We start from the raw sequence: 18055 nt of genomic DNA on the forward strand, positions 1-18055 counted from the left end.
TGAGGGGATGAAAAAAGGTATTCCATGCAAATGGAAATCAAAAGAAGTTGGGATAGCACTATTTATATCAGACAAAAGAGACTTTAAAACAACGACTGCTACAAGAGACAAAGAAGGACATTACATAATGACCAAGGGATCAATCCTATATAACAATTGTAAATAGCTATGCACCCAACATAGAAGTGCTATATATATAAAGCAAATATTAACAGACACAAAGGGAGAAACTGACAGTAACACAGTAAGAGTAGGGGAATTTAATACCCCACGTATATCAATGGACAGATTATCAAGACAGAAAATCAATAAGGAAACACTGGCCTTTAGTGACACATTAGACCAAATGGACTTAATAGATATTTAGAACATTCCATCCAAAGCAGCAGAATACACATTTGATTCAAGTGTAAATGGAACATTTTCTAGCACAGATCACACGATATGCCACAAAACAAGAGTCAATAAATTTAAGAAAATTGAAATCATATCAAGCACCTTTTCCAACCACAGCCCTATGAGACTAGAAATCAACCACAAGAAAAGAACTGCAAAAAACACAAAGATGTGGAGGCTAAATAATATTTTACTAAACAACCAATTGGTCACCAAAGACAAAGAAGAATCAAAAACTATTTGGAAATGAATGAAAACAAAAACAGAATGATCCAAAAATCTATTGGAGGCAGCAAAAGCAGTTCTAAGAGGGAAGGTTACAGTGATACATGCTTACCTCAGAACACAAGAAAAATTGCAAATAAACAACCTAACCCTACGCCTAAAGGAACTTAGAAAAAGAACAGCAAACAAAACCCAAAGTTCGTAGAAGGAAAGAAAGAATAAAGATCAGAGCAGAAATAAACAAAATAGAGACAAAGAAAAAATAGAAAAAGATCACTGAAAACAAGAGCTGGTTCTTTGAAAAGATAAACAAAACTGAAAAAACTTTAGCCAAACTTACCACAAAAGAAAGAGAGAGGGCTCAAAATCAATAAAATAAAAAATGAAACAAGAGACAATACAACTAATACCAAAGAAGTACAAAGAATCATAAAAGACTACTATGAACAACTACACACCAACAAATTGGACAAGCTAGAAGAAATGGATAAATTCCCAGAAACATATAACCTTCCAAGACTGAATCATGAAGAAATAAAAAATCTTGTTTTTTATTTCAGACCAATTACTAGTAAGGAGACTGAATCAGTAATCAAATACCTCCCAAAAGGGTTTCCCTGGTAGTGCAGTGGTTAAGAATCCACCTGCCAAAGCAGGGGACACAGGTTCGAGCCCTGGTCCAGGAAGACCCACATGCCGTGAAGCAACTAAGACCATGGGCCACAACTACTGAGCCTGCGCCCTAGAGCTCGTGAGCCACAACTACTGAACCCACATGCCACAACTACTGAAGCCCATGCACCTAGAGCCCACGCTCCACAAGAGAAGCCACTGCAATGAGAACCCTACACACCTCAACAAAAAGTAGCTCCCCCTCGCCGCAACTAGAGAAAGCCCATGCACAGCCAAAAATAAATAAATAATTTTTTTAAAAAAATTAACCAGAAAACCTCCCGAAAAACAAAAGTCCAGGACCAGATGGCTTCACTGATAAATTCTACCAAACATTCAAAGAAAAATTAATACCAGTCCTCCTCAAACTTTTCCAGAAAATGGAAGAGTAAGGAAGCTTCTGAACTCATTCCATGTGGCCAGCATCAACCTGATTCCAAAACCAGGCAAAAACCATATGATCATCTCAATGAATGCAGAAATAGTTTTTGACAAAATTCAACATCCATTTATGTTTTACCATAAATGGATGGGTATGGAGGGAACATACCTCAACATAATAAAGGCCACATATGATAAGCCCACAGCTCACATCATACTCAACAGTGAAAAGCTGAAAGCACTTCCTCTAAGATCAGAACAAGACAAAGATGCTCACTCTCCCAGTTTTATTCAACATAGTATTGGAAGTCGTAACCAGAGCAATCAGACAAAAAAAACGAAATAAAAAGAATACAAATTGGAAAGGAAGAAGGAAAACTGTCACTGTTGGCAGATGACACGATGCTATACTTAGAAAATCCTCCTGCAGTATAAAAAAACAAACAAACAAAAAAACAACTACTACTAAACTTTCTTTGGGTTATTTGTATGGAAATATGTTAATATAAATGTTTCAGGCATTACATGAAAAAAAAAAAGAAAATCCTAAAGACAGCACCAAAATTACTATAGCTCATCAATGAATTTGGTAAAGTCAAAGGGTACAGAATTAATATACAGAAATTTGTTGCATTTCTATACACTAACAACAAACTATAAGAGAGGAATTAAGTATACAATCCCATTTACCATCACATCAAAAAGAATAAAATACCTAGGAATAAATCTAACTAAGGAGGGAAAATACCTTGTACATGGAAAACTATAAGACACTGATGAAAGAAACTGGAGACAACACAAACAAACGGAAACAGATACCGTGTTCATAGATAGGACTAACATTGTTAGAATGACCATACTACTCAAGGCAATCTACAGATTCAGTGCAATCCATATCAAAATACTAATGGCATATTTCACAGAACTAGAACAAATAATTCTAAAAATTTGTATGGAAACACAAAAGATCCCAAATAGTGAAAACAATCTTGAGAAAGAAGAATAGTGCTATAGGTACCATGCGCCCAGACTTCAGACTGTACTACAAAGCTAGCCATCAAAACAGTATGGTAGAAGATGGCGGAAGAGTAAGACGCGGAGATCGCCTTCCTCCCCACGGATACACCAGAAATACATCCACACGTGGAACAACTCCTACAGAACTCCTACTGAAGGCTGGCAGAAGACCTCAGACCTCCCAAAAGGCAAGAAACTCCCCACGTAACTGGGTAGGGCAAAAGAAAAAACAGAGACAAAAGAATAAGGACGGCACCTGCACCAGTGGGAGGGAGCTGTGAAGGAGGAAAAGTTTCCACACACTAGGAAGCCCCTCCGCGGGCGGAGACTGCGGGAGGCAGAGGGGGGAGTTTCGGGACCGCGGAGTAGTGCACAGCGACGGGTGCGGAGGGCAAAGCAGGGAGATTCCTGCACAGACGATCGGTGCCGACCAGCACTCACCAACCCGAGAGGCTTGCTGCTCACCCACTGGGGCGGGCAGGGCTGCGAGCTGAGGCTCGGGTTTTGGTTTTGGACGGAGCTCAGGGAGAGGACTGGGGTTGGCGGCTTGAACATAGCCTGAAGGGGTTAGTGCACCACGACTAGTCGGGAGGGAGTTCGGGGAAAAGCCTGCACCGGCCGAAGAGGCAAGAGACTTTTCCTTCCCTCTTTGTCTCCTGGTGCGCGAGGAGAGGGGTTTAAGAGCGCTGCTTAAAGGAGCTCCAGAGACGGGCGCGAGCCGCGGCTAAAAGCGCGAACCCCAGAGACGGGCGCGAGCCGCGGCTGAGGGCGCGAGCCCCCGAGACGGGCGCGAGCCGCGGCTGAAAGCGCAAACCCCAGAGACGGGCGCGAGCCGCGGCTAAAACCGCGGACCCCAGAGACGGGCGGGAGACGCTAAGGCTGCTGCTGCCGCCACCAAGGGGCCTGTGTGCGAGCACAGGTCACTCTCCACACCCCTCTTCCGCGGAGCCTGTGCAGCCCGCCACTGCCAGGTTCCCGGGATCCAGGGACAACTTCCCCGGGAGTACGCACAGCGGGCCTCAGGCTGGTGCAACGTCACGCCGGCCTCTGCCGCAACGTCACGCTGCCTCTGCCGCCGCAGGCCGGCCCCGCACGCAGTGCCCCTCCTTCCCCCATCCCCCAACCCCCGGCCTGAGTGAGCCGGAGGCCCCGAATCAGCGGCTCCTTTAACCCCGTCCTGTCTGAGCGAAAAAACAGACGCCCTCCAGCGACCTACACGCAGAGGCAGGGCCAAATCCAAAGCTGAGCTCCTGTGAGCTGTGAGAACAAAGAAGAGAAAGGGAAATCTCTCCCAGCAGCCACAGAAGCAGCGGATTAAAGCTCCACAATCAACTTGATATACCCTGCATCTGTGGAATACCTGAATAGACAAGGAATGATCCCAAATTGAAGAGGTGGAATTTAGGAGCGAAATCTATGATTTTTTTTCCCTTTTCCTCTTTTTGTGAATGTGTACGTGTATGCTTCTGTGTGACATCTAGTCTGTATACTCTAGCTTCCACCATTTGTCCTAGGGCTCTATCCGTCCATGACTTTTTTTAAAAATTCTTTTTCTTAATAATTAAGTTTAATTGTAATAACTTTATTATACTTTACCTTCGTTCTTTCTTTCTTTCCTTCCTTCCCTCCCTCCTTTAGACAACGAATCACCCCAAATTGAGGAGGTGGTCTCAGGGAGCAGGATTTATGATTTTTCCCCCTTTACCTCTTTTTGTGAAGGTGTATGTGTATGCTTCTGTGTAAGATTTTCTCTGTATAGCTTTGCTTCCAACATTTGTCCTAAGGTTCTATCCGTCCCTTTTTTTTTTTTCTAAATATTTTTTAATTCAATAACTATATTATACTTTATTTTATTTTTACTGTATCATCTTTCTTTCTGTCTTTTTTTCCTTCTTTCCCTCCTTCCTTCCTTCCTCCCTCCCTCCCTCCCTCCTTTTTTTCCTTCTTTGCTTCTTTCTTCCTTCCTTCCTTTCCTCCTTTCCCTCTTTCTTTACTCATACTTCTACTAATTCTCCCTACTTTTTCTCCCTTTTATTCTGAGCTGTGTGGATGAAAGGCTCTTGGTGCTCCAGCCAGGAGTCAGGGCTCTGCCTCTGAGGTAGGAGAGCCAACTTCAGGACACTGGTCAACAAGAGACCTCCCAGCTCCACATAATATTAAACGGGGGAAATATCCCAGAGACCTCCATCTTAACACCAGCACCCAGCTTCACTCAACGACCAGCAAGCCACAGTGCTGGACAACCTATGCCAAACAACTAGCAAAACAGGAACACAACCCCACCCATTAGCAGAGAGGCTGCCTAAAATCATAATAAGGCCACAGACACCCCAAAACACACCACCAGACGTGAACCTGCCCACTAGAGAGACAAGATCCAGCCTCATCCAGCACAACACAGGCACTAGTCCCCTCCACCAGGAAGCCTACACAACCCACTGAAACAACCTTAGCCACTGGAGACAGACATCAAAAACAACGGGAACTACGAACCTGCAGCCTGCAAAAAGGAGACCCCAAACACAGTAAGATAAGCAAAATGAGAAGACAGAAAAACACACAGCAGATGAAGGAGCAAGATAAAAACCCACCAGACCTAACAAATGAAGAGGAAATAGGCAATCTACCTGAAAAAGAATTCAGAATAATGATAGTAAGGATGATCCGAAATCTTGGAAGTAGAATGGACAAAATGCAAGAAACAGTTAACAAGGACCTACAAGAACTAAAGATGAAACAAGCAACGATGAACAATGCAATAAATGAAATTAAAATCACTCTAGATAGGATCAATAGCAGAATAACTGAGGCAGAAGAACGGATAAGTGACCTGGAAGATAAAGTAGTGGAAATAACTACTGCAGAGCAGAATAAAGAAAAAAGAATGAAAAGAACTGAGGACAGTCTCAGAGACCTCTGGGACAACATGAAACGCGCCAACATTCGAATTATAGGGGTTCCAGAAGAAGAAGAAAGAAAGAAAGGGACTGAGAAAATATTTGAAGAGATTATAGTTGAAAACTTCCCTAATATGGGAAAGGAAATAGTTAATCAAGTCCAGGAAGCACAGAGGGTCCCATACAGGATAAATACAAGGAGAAACACGCCAAGACACATATTAATCAAACTGTCAAAAATTAAATACAAAGAAAGCATATTAAAAGCAGCAAGGGAAAAACAACAAATAACACACAAGGGAATCCCCATAAGGTTAACAGCTGATCTCTCAGCAGAAACCCTACAAGCCAGAAGGGAGTGGCAGGACATACTGAAAGTGATGAAGGAGAATAGCCTGAAACCAAGACTACTCTACCCAGCAAGGATCTCATTCACATTTGATGGAGAAATTAAAACCTTTACAGACAAGCAAAAGCTGAGAGAGTTCAGCACCACCAAACCAGCTTTACAACAAATGCTAAAGGAACTTCTCTAGACACGAAACACAAGAGAAGGAAATGACCTATAGTAGCGAACCCAAAACAATATATAAAATGGAAATAGGAACATACATATCAATAATTACCTTAAATGTAAATGGACTAAATGCTCCCACCAAAAGACACAGATTGGCTGAATGGATACAAAAACAAGACCCTTATATATGCTGTCTACAAGAGACCCACTTCAGAACTAGAGACACATACAGACTGAAAGTAAGGGGATGGAAAAAGATATTCCATGCAAATGGAAACCAAAAGAAAGCTGGAGTAGCAATTCTCATATCAGACAAAATAGACTTTAAAATAAGGACTATTAAAAGGGACAAAGAAGGACACTACATAATGATCAAGGGATCGATCCAAGAAGAAGATATAACAATTGTAAATATTTATGCACCCAACATAGGAGCACCTCAATACATAAGGCAAATACTAACAACCATAAAAGGGGAGATCAACAGTAACACATTCATAGTAGGGGACTTTAACACCCCACTTTCACCCATGGACAGATCATCCAAAATGAAAATAAATAAGGAAACACAAGCTTTAAATGATACATTAAACAAGATGGACTTAATTGATATTTATAGGACACTCCATCCAAAAACAACAGAATACACATTTTTCTCAAGTGCTCATGGAACATTCTCCAGGATAGATCATATCTTGGGTCACAAATCAAGCCTTGGTAAATTTAAGAAAACTGAAATTGTATCAAGTATATTTTCCGACCACAACGCCATGAGACTAGATATCAATTACAGGAAAAGATCTGTAAAAAATACAAACACATGGAGGCTAAACAATACACTACTTAATAATGAAGTGATCACTGAAGAAATCAAAGAGGAAATAAAAAAATACCTAGAAACAAATGACAATGGAGACACAACGACCCAAAACCTATGGGATGCAGCAAAAGCAGTTCTAAGGGGGAAGTTTATAGCAATACAAGCCCACCTTAAGAAGCAGGAAACATCTCGAATAAACAACCTAACCTTGCACCTCAAGCAATTAGAGAAAGAAGAACAAAAAAACCCCAAAGCTAGCAGAAGGAAAGAAATCATAAAAATCAGATCAGAAATAAATGAAAAAGAAATGAAGGAAACAATAGCAAAGATCAATAAAACTAAAAGCTGGTTCTTTGAGAAGATAAACAAAATAGATAAACCACTAGCCAGACTCATCAAGAAAAAAAGGGAGAAGACTCAAATCAATAGAATTAGAAATGAAAAAGGAGAAGTAACAACTGACACTGCAGAAATAAAAAAAATCATGAGAGATTACTACAAGCAACTCTATGCCAATAAAATGGACAATCTGGAAGAAATGGACAAATTCTTAGAAATGCACAACCTGCCAAGACTGAATCAGGAAGAAATAGAAAATATGAACAGACCAATCACAAGCACTGAAATTGAAACTGTGATTAAAAACCTTCCAACAAACAAAAGCCCAGGACCAGATGGCTTCACAGGTGAATTCTATCAAACGTTTAGAGAAGAGCTAACACCTATCCTTCTCAAACTCTTCCAAAATATAGCAGAGGGAGGAACACTCCCAAATTCCTTCTACGAAGCCACCATCACCTTGATACCAAAACCAGACAAGGATGTCACAAAGAAAGAAAACTACAGGCCAATATCACTGATGAACATAGATGCAAAAATCCTCAACAAAATACTAGCAAACAGAATCCAACAGCACATGAAAAGGATCATACACCATGATCAAGTGGGGTTTATTCCAGGAATGCAAGGATTCTTCAATATACGCAAATCTATCAATGTGATAAACCATATTAACAAATTGAAGGAGAAAAACCATATGATCATCTCAATAGATGCAGAGAAAGCTTTCGACAAAATTCAACACCCATTTATGATAAAAACCCTCCAGAAAGTAGGCATAGAGGGAACTTTCCTAAACATAATAAAAGCCATATATGACAAGCCCACAGCAAACATCATCCTCAATGGTGAAAAACTGAAAGCATTTCCACTAAGATCAGGAACAAGACAAGGTTGCCCACTCTCACCACTCTTATTCAACATAGTTTTGGAAGTTTTAGCCACAGCAATCAGAGAAGAAAAGGAAATAAAAGGAATCCAAATCGGAAAAGAAGAAGTAAAGCTGTCACTGTTTGCAGATGACATGATACTATACATAGAGAATCCTAAAGATGCTACCAGAAAACTACTAGAGCTAATCAATGAATTTGGTAAAGTAGCAGGATACAAAATTAATGCACAGAAATCTCTGGCATTCCTATATACTAATGATGAAAAATCTGAAAGTGAAATCAAGAAAACACTCCCATTTACCATTGCAACAAAAAGAATAAAATATCTAGGAATAAACCTACCTAAGGATACGAAAGACCTGTATGCAGAAAATTATAAGACACTGATGAAAGAAATTAAAGATGATACAAATAGATGGAGAGATATACCATGTTCTTGGATGGGAAGAATCAACATTGTGAAAATGACTCTACTACCCAAAGCAATCTACAGATTCAATGCAATCCCTATCAAACTACCACTGGCATTTTTCACAGAACTAGAACAAAAAATTTCGCAATTTGTATGGAAACACAAAAGACCCCGAATAGCCAAAGCAATCTTTAGAACGAAAAAAGGAGCTGGAGGAATAAGGCTCCCTGACTTCAGACCATATTACAAAGCAACAGTAATCAAGACAGTATGGTACTGGCACAAAAACAGAAAGATAGATCAGTGGAACAGGATAGAAAGCCCAGAGATAAACCCACGCACATATGGACACCTTATCTTTGATAAAGGAGGCAGGAATGTACAGTGGAGAAAGGACAGCCTCTTCAATAAATGGTGCTGGGAAAACTGGACAGGTACATGTAAAAGTATGAGATTAGATCACTCCCTAACACCATACACAAAAATAAGCTCAAAATGGATTAAAGACCTAAATGTAAGGCCAGAAACTATCAAACTCTTAGAAGAAAACATAGGAAGAACACTCTATGACATAAATCACAGCAAGATCCTTTCTGACCCACCTCCTAGAGTAATGGAAATAAAAACAAAAATAAACAAATGGGACCTAATGAAACTTCAAAGCTTTTGCACAGCAAAGGAAACCATAACCAAGACCAAAAGACAACCCTCAGAATGGGAGAAAACATTTGCAAATGAAGCAACTGACAAAGGATTAATCTCCAAAATTTACAAGCAGCTCATGCAGCTCAATAACAAAAAAACGAACAACCCCATCCAAAAATGGGCAGAAGACCTAAATAGACATTTCTCCAAAGAAGATATACAGAATGCCAACAAACACATGAAAGAATGCTCAACATCATTAATCATTAGAGAAATGCAAATCAAAACTACAATGAGATATCATCTCACACCAGTCAGAATGGCCATCATCAAAAAATCAAGAAACAATAAATGCTGGAGAGGGTGTGGAGAAAAGGGGACACTCTTGCACTGCTGGTGGGAATGTGAATTGGTTCAGCCACTGTGGAGAACAGTATGGAGGTTCCTTAAAAAACTACAAATAGAATTACCATATGACCCAGCAATCCCACTACTTGGCATATACCCTGAGAAAACCAAAATTCAAAGAGAGTCATGTACCAAAATGTTCATTGCAGCTCTATTTACAATAGCCAGGACATGGAAACAACCTAAGCGCCCATCATCGGATGAATGGATAAAGAAGATGTGGCACATATACACAATGGAATATTACTCAGCCTTAAAAAGAAATGAAATTGAGCTATTTGTAATGAGATGGATAGACCTAGAATCTGTCATACAGAGTGAAGTAAGTCAGAAAGAAAAAGACAAATACCGTATGCTAACACATATATATGGAATTTAAGGGAAAAAAATGTCATGAAGAACCTAGGGGTAAGATAGGAATAAAGACGCAGACCTACTGGAGAACGGACTTAAGGATATGGGGAGGGGGAAGGGTGAGTTTTGACAGGGCGAGAGAGAGTCATGGACATATACACACTAACAAACGTAGTAAGGTAGATAGCTGGGGGGAAGCAGCCGCAAGGCACAGGGATATTAGCTCGGTGCTTTGTGACAGCCTGGAAGGGTGGGATGGGGAGAGTGGGAGGGAGGGAGACGCAAGAGGGAGGACATATGGGAGCATATGTATATGTATAGCTGATTCACTTTGTTGTAGAGCGGAAGCTAACACACCATTGTAAAGCAATTATACCCCAATAAAGATGTTTAAAAAAAAAAAAAAAAAAAACAGTATGGTACTGGCACAAAAACAGACACATATATCAATAGAACAGAATAGTGAGCCCAGAAATAAACCCACACACTTATGGTCAATTACTCTACAACAAAGGAGGCAAGAATATACAGTGGAGAAAAGACACACTCTTCAATGAATGGTACTGGGAAAACTGGACAGCTACATGTAAAAGAATGAAATTAGAACATTTTCTCACACCAGTTACAAAAATAAACTCAAACTGGATTAAGGACCTAAATGTAAGACCAGAAACCATAAAATTCCTAGAGGAAAACACAGGCAAAATACTCTGACATAAATTGTAGCAATATTTTTTTGGCTCTGTCTCCTCAGGCAAAAGAAACAAAGGGAAAAATAAACAAATGGATCTAATTAATCTTAAAAGCTTCTGCACAGCAAAAGAAACCATAAACACAATGAAAAGACAGCCTACTGATTGGGAGAAAATATTTGCAAATGATACGACCGATAAGAGGTTAATATACAAAAATATATAAACAGCTCATACAACTCAATATAGAAAAAACAAACAACCCAATCAAAAAATGGGGAGGAGGGCTTCCCTGGTGGCGCAGTGGTTGAGAGTCCACCTGCCGATGCAGGAGACACGGGTTCGTGCCCCGGTCCAGGAAGATCCCACATGCCGCGAAGCGGCTGGGCCTGTAAGCCATGGCCACTGAGCCTGCGTGTCCAGAGCCTGTGCTCTGCAATGGGAGAGGCCACAACAGTGAGAGGCCTGCGTAACGCAAAAAAAAAAAAAAAAAAAATGGGGAGGAGACCTGAATAGACATTTTTCGAAATAAGACATACAGATGACCAACAGGCATATGAAAATATACTCAGTGTTGTTGATCATCAGGGATGCAAATCAAAACCACAATGAGGTATCACCTCACATCTGTCAGAATGACTATATTCAAAACGACCACAAAGAGTAAATGTTGGCAAGGATGTGGAGAAAAAGGGAACCCTCCTACAGTGCTGGTGGTAATGTAAATTGATGCGGCCACTATAGAAAACAGGATGGAGGTGCCTCAAAAAAAACTGAAAATAGAACTATAAGACCTGGCAATTCCACTCCTGGGTATATATCCAAAGAAAATAAAAACATTAATTCGAAAAGATACATGCACCCCAATGTTCACTGCAGCATTATTTACAAGAGCAAAGATGTGGAAGCAATCTAAGTGTCCATCAACAGATGAATGGATAAAGAAGATGTGGTAATATATATATATTTATATATATATATGCAATGGAATATTAATTGCCCATAAAAGTATGAAATTTTGCCATTTGCAACACATGGATGGACCTGGGGGGTATTATGCTTAGTGAAATAAGTCAGACAGAGAAAGACAAATACTCTATATGTTATCATTTATATGTGTAGTCTAAAAATCGAAACAAATGGATGAATGGAACAGAAACAGACTCACAGATATAGAGAACAAACTATTGGTTACTCGTGGGGAGAGGGAAGGAGCAAAGTGCAACATAGGGACAGCAGATTAAGAAGTACAAAGGACTATGTATAAAATAAATAAGCTACAAGGCTATACTGTAGAGCACAGGGAATATAGCCAATATTCTATAATAACTTTCAATGGAGTATAATCTATAAAATTTTGAATCACTATATTGTACACCTGAAACTAATATTGTAGATCAACTATACCTCAATAAAAATAGATAAATAATAAATTAAATTAAATTTTTTTTAAAAAATAAACTTACTTAGAACTCAAAGTCTCCTTTTCCCATAGGCACAAAATCCTCTGAGTGAAACAAAGCAACCACAATCACAAATATGGCTGGTAAGTTCAGACTGGAGGGGGACACCCAAACGCATGACAATTAATGACAATTCCTCAAATACAATTAGAAGCTCTCAAGAACCTGCAGAATCCGGTGCCCTGTTGGCATCTCTGGTATGCTAAACCCACAAACCAAAAAATATTTCAACGTGCCTCTATTTCAGAAAGAAGATCCTTCTCCACAAAACACTGCATCACCAGACAGCTTCAGAGAAAGGTATACAGGGAGAGGGAGAGAGAGCAGGGGGTGAGAGAGTAAGATGAGGGAAAGCGGGTGGGAGAGAGGGGGAGAGAGAATGGGGGAGCACTTCTAGAATTCACCCGTGCAAGCTGCTGAGATGAAGGAACACGGTTTTGAGGTTCAGCTAGAACTAATTTCTTTAGGTTTTGCAAAAGTTCAACTCTCCAGCACTTCAATTCCAACTCTTAGTATTTCCCCTTAAAAATAACAATGAGAGGGCTTCCCTGGTGGCGCAGTGGTTGAGAGTCCGCCTGCCGATGCAGGGCACACGGGTTCGTGCCCGGGTCCGGGAGGATCCCACATGCTGCAGAGCGGCTGGGCCCGTGAGCCATGGCCGCTGAGCCTGCGTTTCCGGAGCCTGTGCTCCACAACGGGAGAAGCCACAACAGTGAGAGGCCCGCGTACCGCAAAAACAAAAATAAATAACAATGAGAGGGGAAGGGTGGAGAGGCCTTTCCAATTAGATCTATGAAATGAACTAGAACTTATATTTGGAAAGTTTTCTGATAAATGGAAAGTGGCTTGGACCTGAGATAACTTACTCACTCTCACGTGTGGCATCCATTACAGGAGAAAGACTTCAAATGCGTGGTTGTAGCAATCAAGGCCACAAACAAAAGACATTCAAGAGAACAGCAGTTGAAGCAAAAGGTCTCAGTGATACATACCTTAGTTACTAAACGATGACACCCCCAGGAGATGGTGACCCTCTCCTCGAATGCACTGTCCTGCCAGAGTTTAGAAGGCAGACAAATTCTTACTCTGACGTCATACTCTGAAATCCTTTCTGAAGAACATAGGGTCACTTAAGGGAAGAGTTACAAAGCCTGGGCTCTCCCACTCCTTGAACCGAACTCAGCTTCAGAAGACCACCGCCGCATCCGCAGACAGGAAGCAGGCTCAGCCTCCAAGTACCTCTGAACAACATCTCTCTCTCCGGTTTAAGCGTCCCAGAAAGGCTATTCCCCTAGCATCTATCTCCTGACTCTCATTAAATACCCTTTTCTCTGGTTGGTGTAGATAAAGAGTTTGATCAGGGAAACCTGATCAAGACTGCAGTTCCCTGCAGAGGTGATGAGCACTTATTCAAAGCATGTGGGGAACGAACTCTGTGCTCTGCATTCTCAGCTTGTTTAAGAGCCTCACCCAGCAAAATGGCCTTCTTACTTTACGGCCTTGCCTCATTTTTGACTCAAAACTTTTGTTCATATCATTAACTGAACTTGGCTTCAAATCACCTCTTAGTGAAGGCCAACATTCATTAATACACCTTTTTTTTAATGCACGAAAATAGATGAAATAATTCAAACTGCAAGCACCATGTCAGCCATCTCACCTGTTCCTCATTGAACAGACATGTTCACCTGATAACCCTTCTTACTTGGATTTCTCACTCAATTCCCTTTCCCCCAAGAGATCAACAGGGCGAAAGAAAGATGACCTGACAGACTTGAAGGGGAGTCAGCAAAGGGACATTTTAACACTCAGCTGGGCCAAACTTTCCTGTGGTTGGATTCTCCTAAACAGAAGAAGGGGTGCTTATGTCAATCTCCTTTTGCCCTGGAAAGTCCTCTTAAGTAAAGTCAAAATTCTAAGCAACCATCAGAAGACACATGGCTGAGATCTTCACGCATGAATCTTTCCCTTCCTTCGCCTGCTTTTGCGACTGCACAGCTCAGAACTCGTAGCGAGGCTGCCTCTAAGGCTCCTGGAAAGACTGTGAAGGTGGGAGAGGAGGCCGCAGCTCCGAGACCAGCAGCTGGACAGCCTCCTCTCCCTGGAGTCCTGCTTGGGTTCATCTGACCCTACCAGCTCTGTGCTCTCTCAGTGCCTCTCCCCACAGGTATGGCTTTCTCTCACTCACACAAAGAATACTGAAACACTTACCTAGAGAAGACCAGGAAGGAGCCTGCCAGATGTCATTCAACTGCCAATAAAGTGCCCCCATGGTGTGCCCTTCTCCATGCACTATCTCGCTGCGACTGCGGCGGTAGAATTCAGTTTCTGTTTTGACACACTGGGCCTGCATCACCTGATTCAGGGGAAAACATTACAACACAGGTGTTTTTCAAATGAATTTATCTGCAAAACAGAAATAGACTCACAGATATAGAGAACAGACTTGTGGTTGCCAAGGGGCAGGGGGAGGGTTGAACTGGGAGTTTGGGACTAGCAGATGCAAACTACTATATATAGAATAAACAACAAGGCCCTACTGTAGAGCACAGGGAACTATATTCTGTATCCTGTAATAAACCATAATGGAAAATATGAAAAAGAATATATATGTATAACTGAATCATGTTGCTGTACACCAGAAACTTACAACATTGTAAATCAACTACACTTCAACCTTAAAAAAAGATTATTCAAAAAGAGAAGCTCAGTCCATTGCAAGATTTAAAAAAAAAACACAGGTGTTTTTGCTTGAGGTAGGCTGTCTAGATCTGAGAAAATTATAGGCTTGAATAAATTTGGGAATTTCATTACCATTATATATACCATCATTATACTAGATCTGGAACCAACCCCTGAGTATGAGAAGCTGTTGTCTGTAGCAGCTGGGTCTGGGGAGAAGCTTGGTATTGGGCTTAACAATGGGTAATCAGGTAATCGTGGAAACAGGATGGTGTAAAAGGTTCTTTGCCAACGATAGTGGAGGCAATGACGGAAAACAAAGACTGTGATTCCAGAGCAAACACTAAGTTGTGGGCAGTGACCGGTTTTACTAACACTTTCGTGGCTATTAAGAAAATAGTTTATTAGAAAATAATTCTATAGAAAAAGAACTATATTATGACTCTGATATTGTCAAATCCCTAACCCCTTTCTTCTAGTCAAGCAGTTGTTTTTTATATCATGCCTTTTGATAATGTAAAACTTCTTATGAATGCAGTTCCTTCCTTATAGCAGAACAGATTGTAAACTGCAACAAAGAGACAAGTAAATTTAGTTCTTATTTAAGAGGCATGAAAAAACTTCATGCAAGACCTTTAATTACTTACTTACCAAGGAGAACCTGGAGAGACAGTCAGAGCTGCAAGGATTCCCCAGTCAGAGAAAAGGACGGCCTTAGAGTAGGGTCTGGATTTTCACAGAGGAGGAAAAAGAGGGATGCATATATGGCCACTAGAAGACCAAGTTCAGATGCCTTCCTAAAACACTAGAAAAGCTCCAATGGGGCTTCCCTGGTGGCGCAGTGGTTGAGAGTCCGCCTGCCGATGCAGGGGACACCGGTTCGTGCCCCGGTCCGGGAGGATCCCACATGCCACGGAGCGGCTGGGCCCATGAACCATGGCCGCTAAGCCTGCGCGTCCGGAGCCCGCGCTCCGCAACGGGAGAGGCCACAACAGTGAGAGGCCCGCATACCGAAAAAAAAAAAAAAAAAAAAAAAGAAAAGCTCCAATGAAGCGAGACCTTTAGATCGAGGAGAGCTGGCTAGTGAGGAAGTCGCAGATGAAGTTACAACTTACATGAGGCACAGCTGTCAAACTCCAGAAGGGCAAAGCGAGAAGAAATCACGGCCGTTCAATAAAAATTTAATAAACACTTACAGTGTGTGTTGCATGCTGGTAATGGTAAGCCCCGCCCCCAGCAAAAAAGAGACAGCCCACCCTTGTGGAGCATATTGGCTTGTGTAGAGGACAGGCCTTAACCAAAGAATCACACAAATATATGGAAACTTTAAACAGTAATGAGGGCTAAGAAAGAGAGGTGTGTGATGTTAGGAGCCTGGATAGGAGGGGAAATGGGTCTAGCTGAGGAGGGAGATTGGCCTCGAAGTACAGGAAAGAGAAAAAGATAGAGGGCAGAACCCTGCAGCCAGAGAGGACACACGTGGTGAAAGGAGAATGCACAGCAAAGAACTGAAAGAAGGCCAAGGCAGCCTGAACTCAGAAAGCCGGGAGCAATGGCAGCAAGGCTGGTGGGGATGCAGAGGCCAGACCTGGGAAGGTTTGGGATGTATCCTAAAGGCAACTGGAAGTCACAGAAAGCTTTTAAGCTAAAGGGTGAAGTGATCAGACTTGCATTGGCAACAGGCGCCTCTGACCGCTGAAAGGAGTCAGGGGACTAGAGGGCATTCGGGGAGACCATTTAGAAATCTATTATAATCTTCTAGGCAAGAGATGATGTTAGCTGTGAGCAGGTAAAGAAATGCCCTTTCCATTCAGGAACCAGACCACTGGGAGCACAGCCGTGATAACAGGCAGATAACAGTCTAAAGAAAGTAAGAATCTCACGAACAGAGTGGCAAGGGTGCCAAGCTCAAAATGACCACAGGATACTCTCTGAATGTATTAGTCTAGCACTAAGTCAAGGAGTGAAATACGAAAAACAGGCCTAAGAACTATGATCTATAACCGTCAAGTTAATCTGCAATTATGAGACACGCTAGGACCTGGGACGCCCTACCAGAGTGCTTGCACCTGGACAAACGTCTCCTCAAGCAACAGAACGCAAAGAAACTATACAGGACTAAAACCAACTGCACACACGCACAGCGGGAGCAAATTATGAACAATAAGATACAAAAAGGCCACAAACCAACTGCCATTTCCGAGGTGTCAGAAGCAAAAGCAGGGTACTGCGCGTGATTCCTGCACGCAGCACCACCAAGGGGCGCGCAGACCACCTAAACTACACCTCCCAGCCAAGCCACCAGTCCACCTCCAGCCTCACCCCTTTAAGGAGCCAGGGAACCAACAGCACCTGTTACTTGTTTTCGCTCCCTCATGCTGCAGCAGGAGTCCTGATAAAGTCTTGCCTGAAATTCTCCTCTGGCCTCTTATCAATTTCTACGGATTAAGAGTCCAAGGACCCAGGTGAGTAACAATTAGACTCAGGATCTCTAATCAAGTTCCTTCTAAAAATACCAATCTCGTCTGAACTAAAGAAGAAAGAGATTTATCTACTTCTAGGCCTGGATAGCTAGGCACAGGGAAATCAAGTCCCTTGATTAAGCGTTCACATGTTTGTCGAGTTATTGTACAAAATCAGTGTTGTGGAGCGATTTCTAGAAAGTTCAGTGAAGGTAAAGCAGCCAATTGAAATCTTAGTAGAAACAGATCTGAGGGCAGCACCAATTATCAACGCATGCCCATTAGAGATTTAACCTCACATCAGCATGGGAAGTAACCTTTGTATTTGTTTTTAAAATTTGATAATATCTGAACTTATTTAAATCACCTCAGCCCTCAAATAACGTCCCCACCAACCAAGCTAAAATTGGCCCATGGGCACAAAATCAAGCCAGCCACAGTCCCTGCCCTGCAGCACACACACCCGAGGCACTGAACAACAAGTCTCTGTTCTCATCCTGAGATTCCTGAAAAATCAGCTAAGGCTTTATGGACGGTGTGTAAAGGGATCACAGGAGGAGAAGATGAGGAAGCCCTCATCACACCAATAAGGAACACATGGGGAGAGGTATTCTGATCACCAGACACTCCAGAGGGGCTAGCCCAGCCCTGACAGGCCAAGCACGGGCATCAAATGGCGACCACCATGGACACTCCACTTTGGGTGTTGGCCAACAATTCTGGAACTTCCAGGATCTGAAGTATCTCCAAAGCCCGGGCCATTCCTGATACACCAAGGAA

At 41.9% G+C, this 18055-nt stretch overlaps 1 protein-coding gene across 1 annotated transcript in view; it reads right to left on the minus strand.

Annotated features, from left to right (window-relative positions):
- MANBA (mannosidase beta) overlaps positions 1-18055 on the minus strand; it is a 117575-nt gene that overhangs the window by 7525 nt on the left and 91995 nt on the right. Inside the window, exon 14 of the mRNA XM_065877569.1 lies at positions 14343-14487. Coding sequence (XP_065733641.1) covers positions 14343-14487 — 145 coding nt within the window. The remainder of the gene's footprint in view (positions 1-14342; positions 14488-18055) is intronic.

This window comes from Phocoena phocoena, chromosome 5, assembly GCF_963924675.1.
Source record: "Phocoena phocoena chromosome 5, mPhoPho1.1, whole genome shotgun sequence".
Taxonomy (NCBI): Eukaryota; Metazoa; Chordata; class Mammalia; order Artiodactyla; family Phocoenidae; genus Phocoena; species Phocoena phocoena.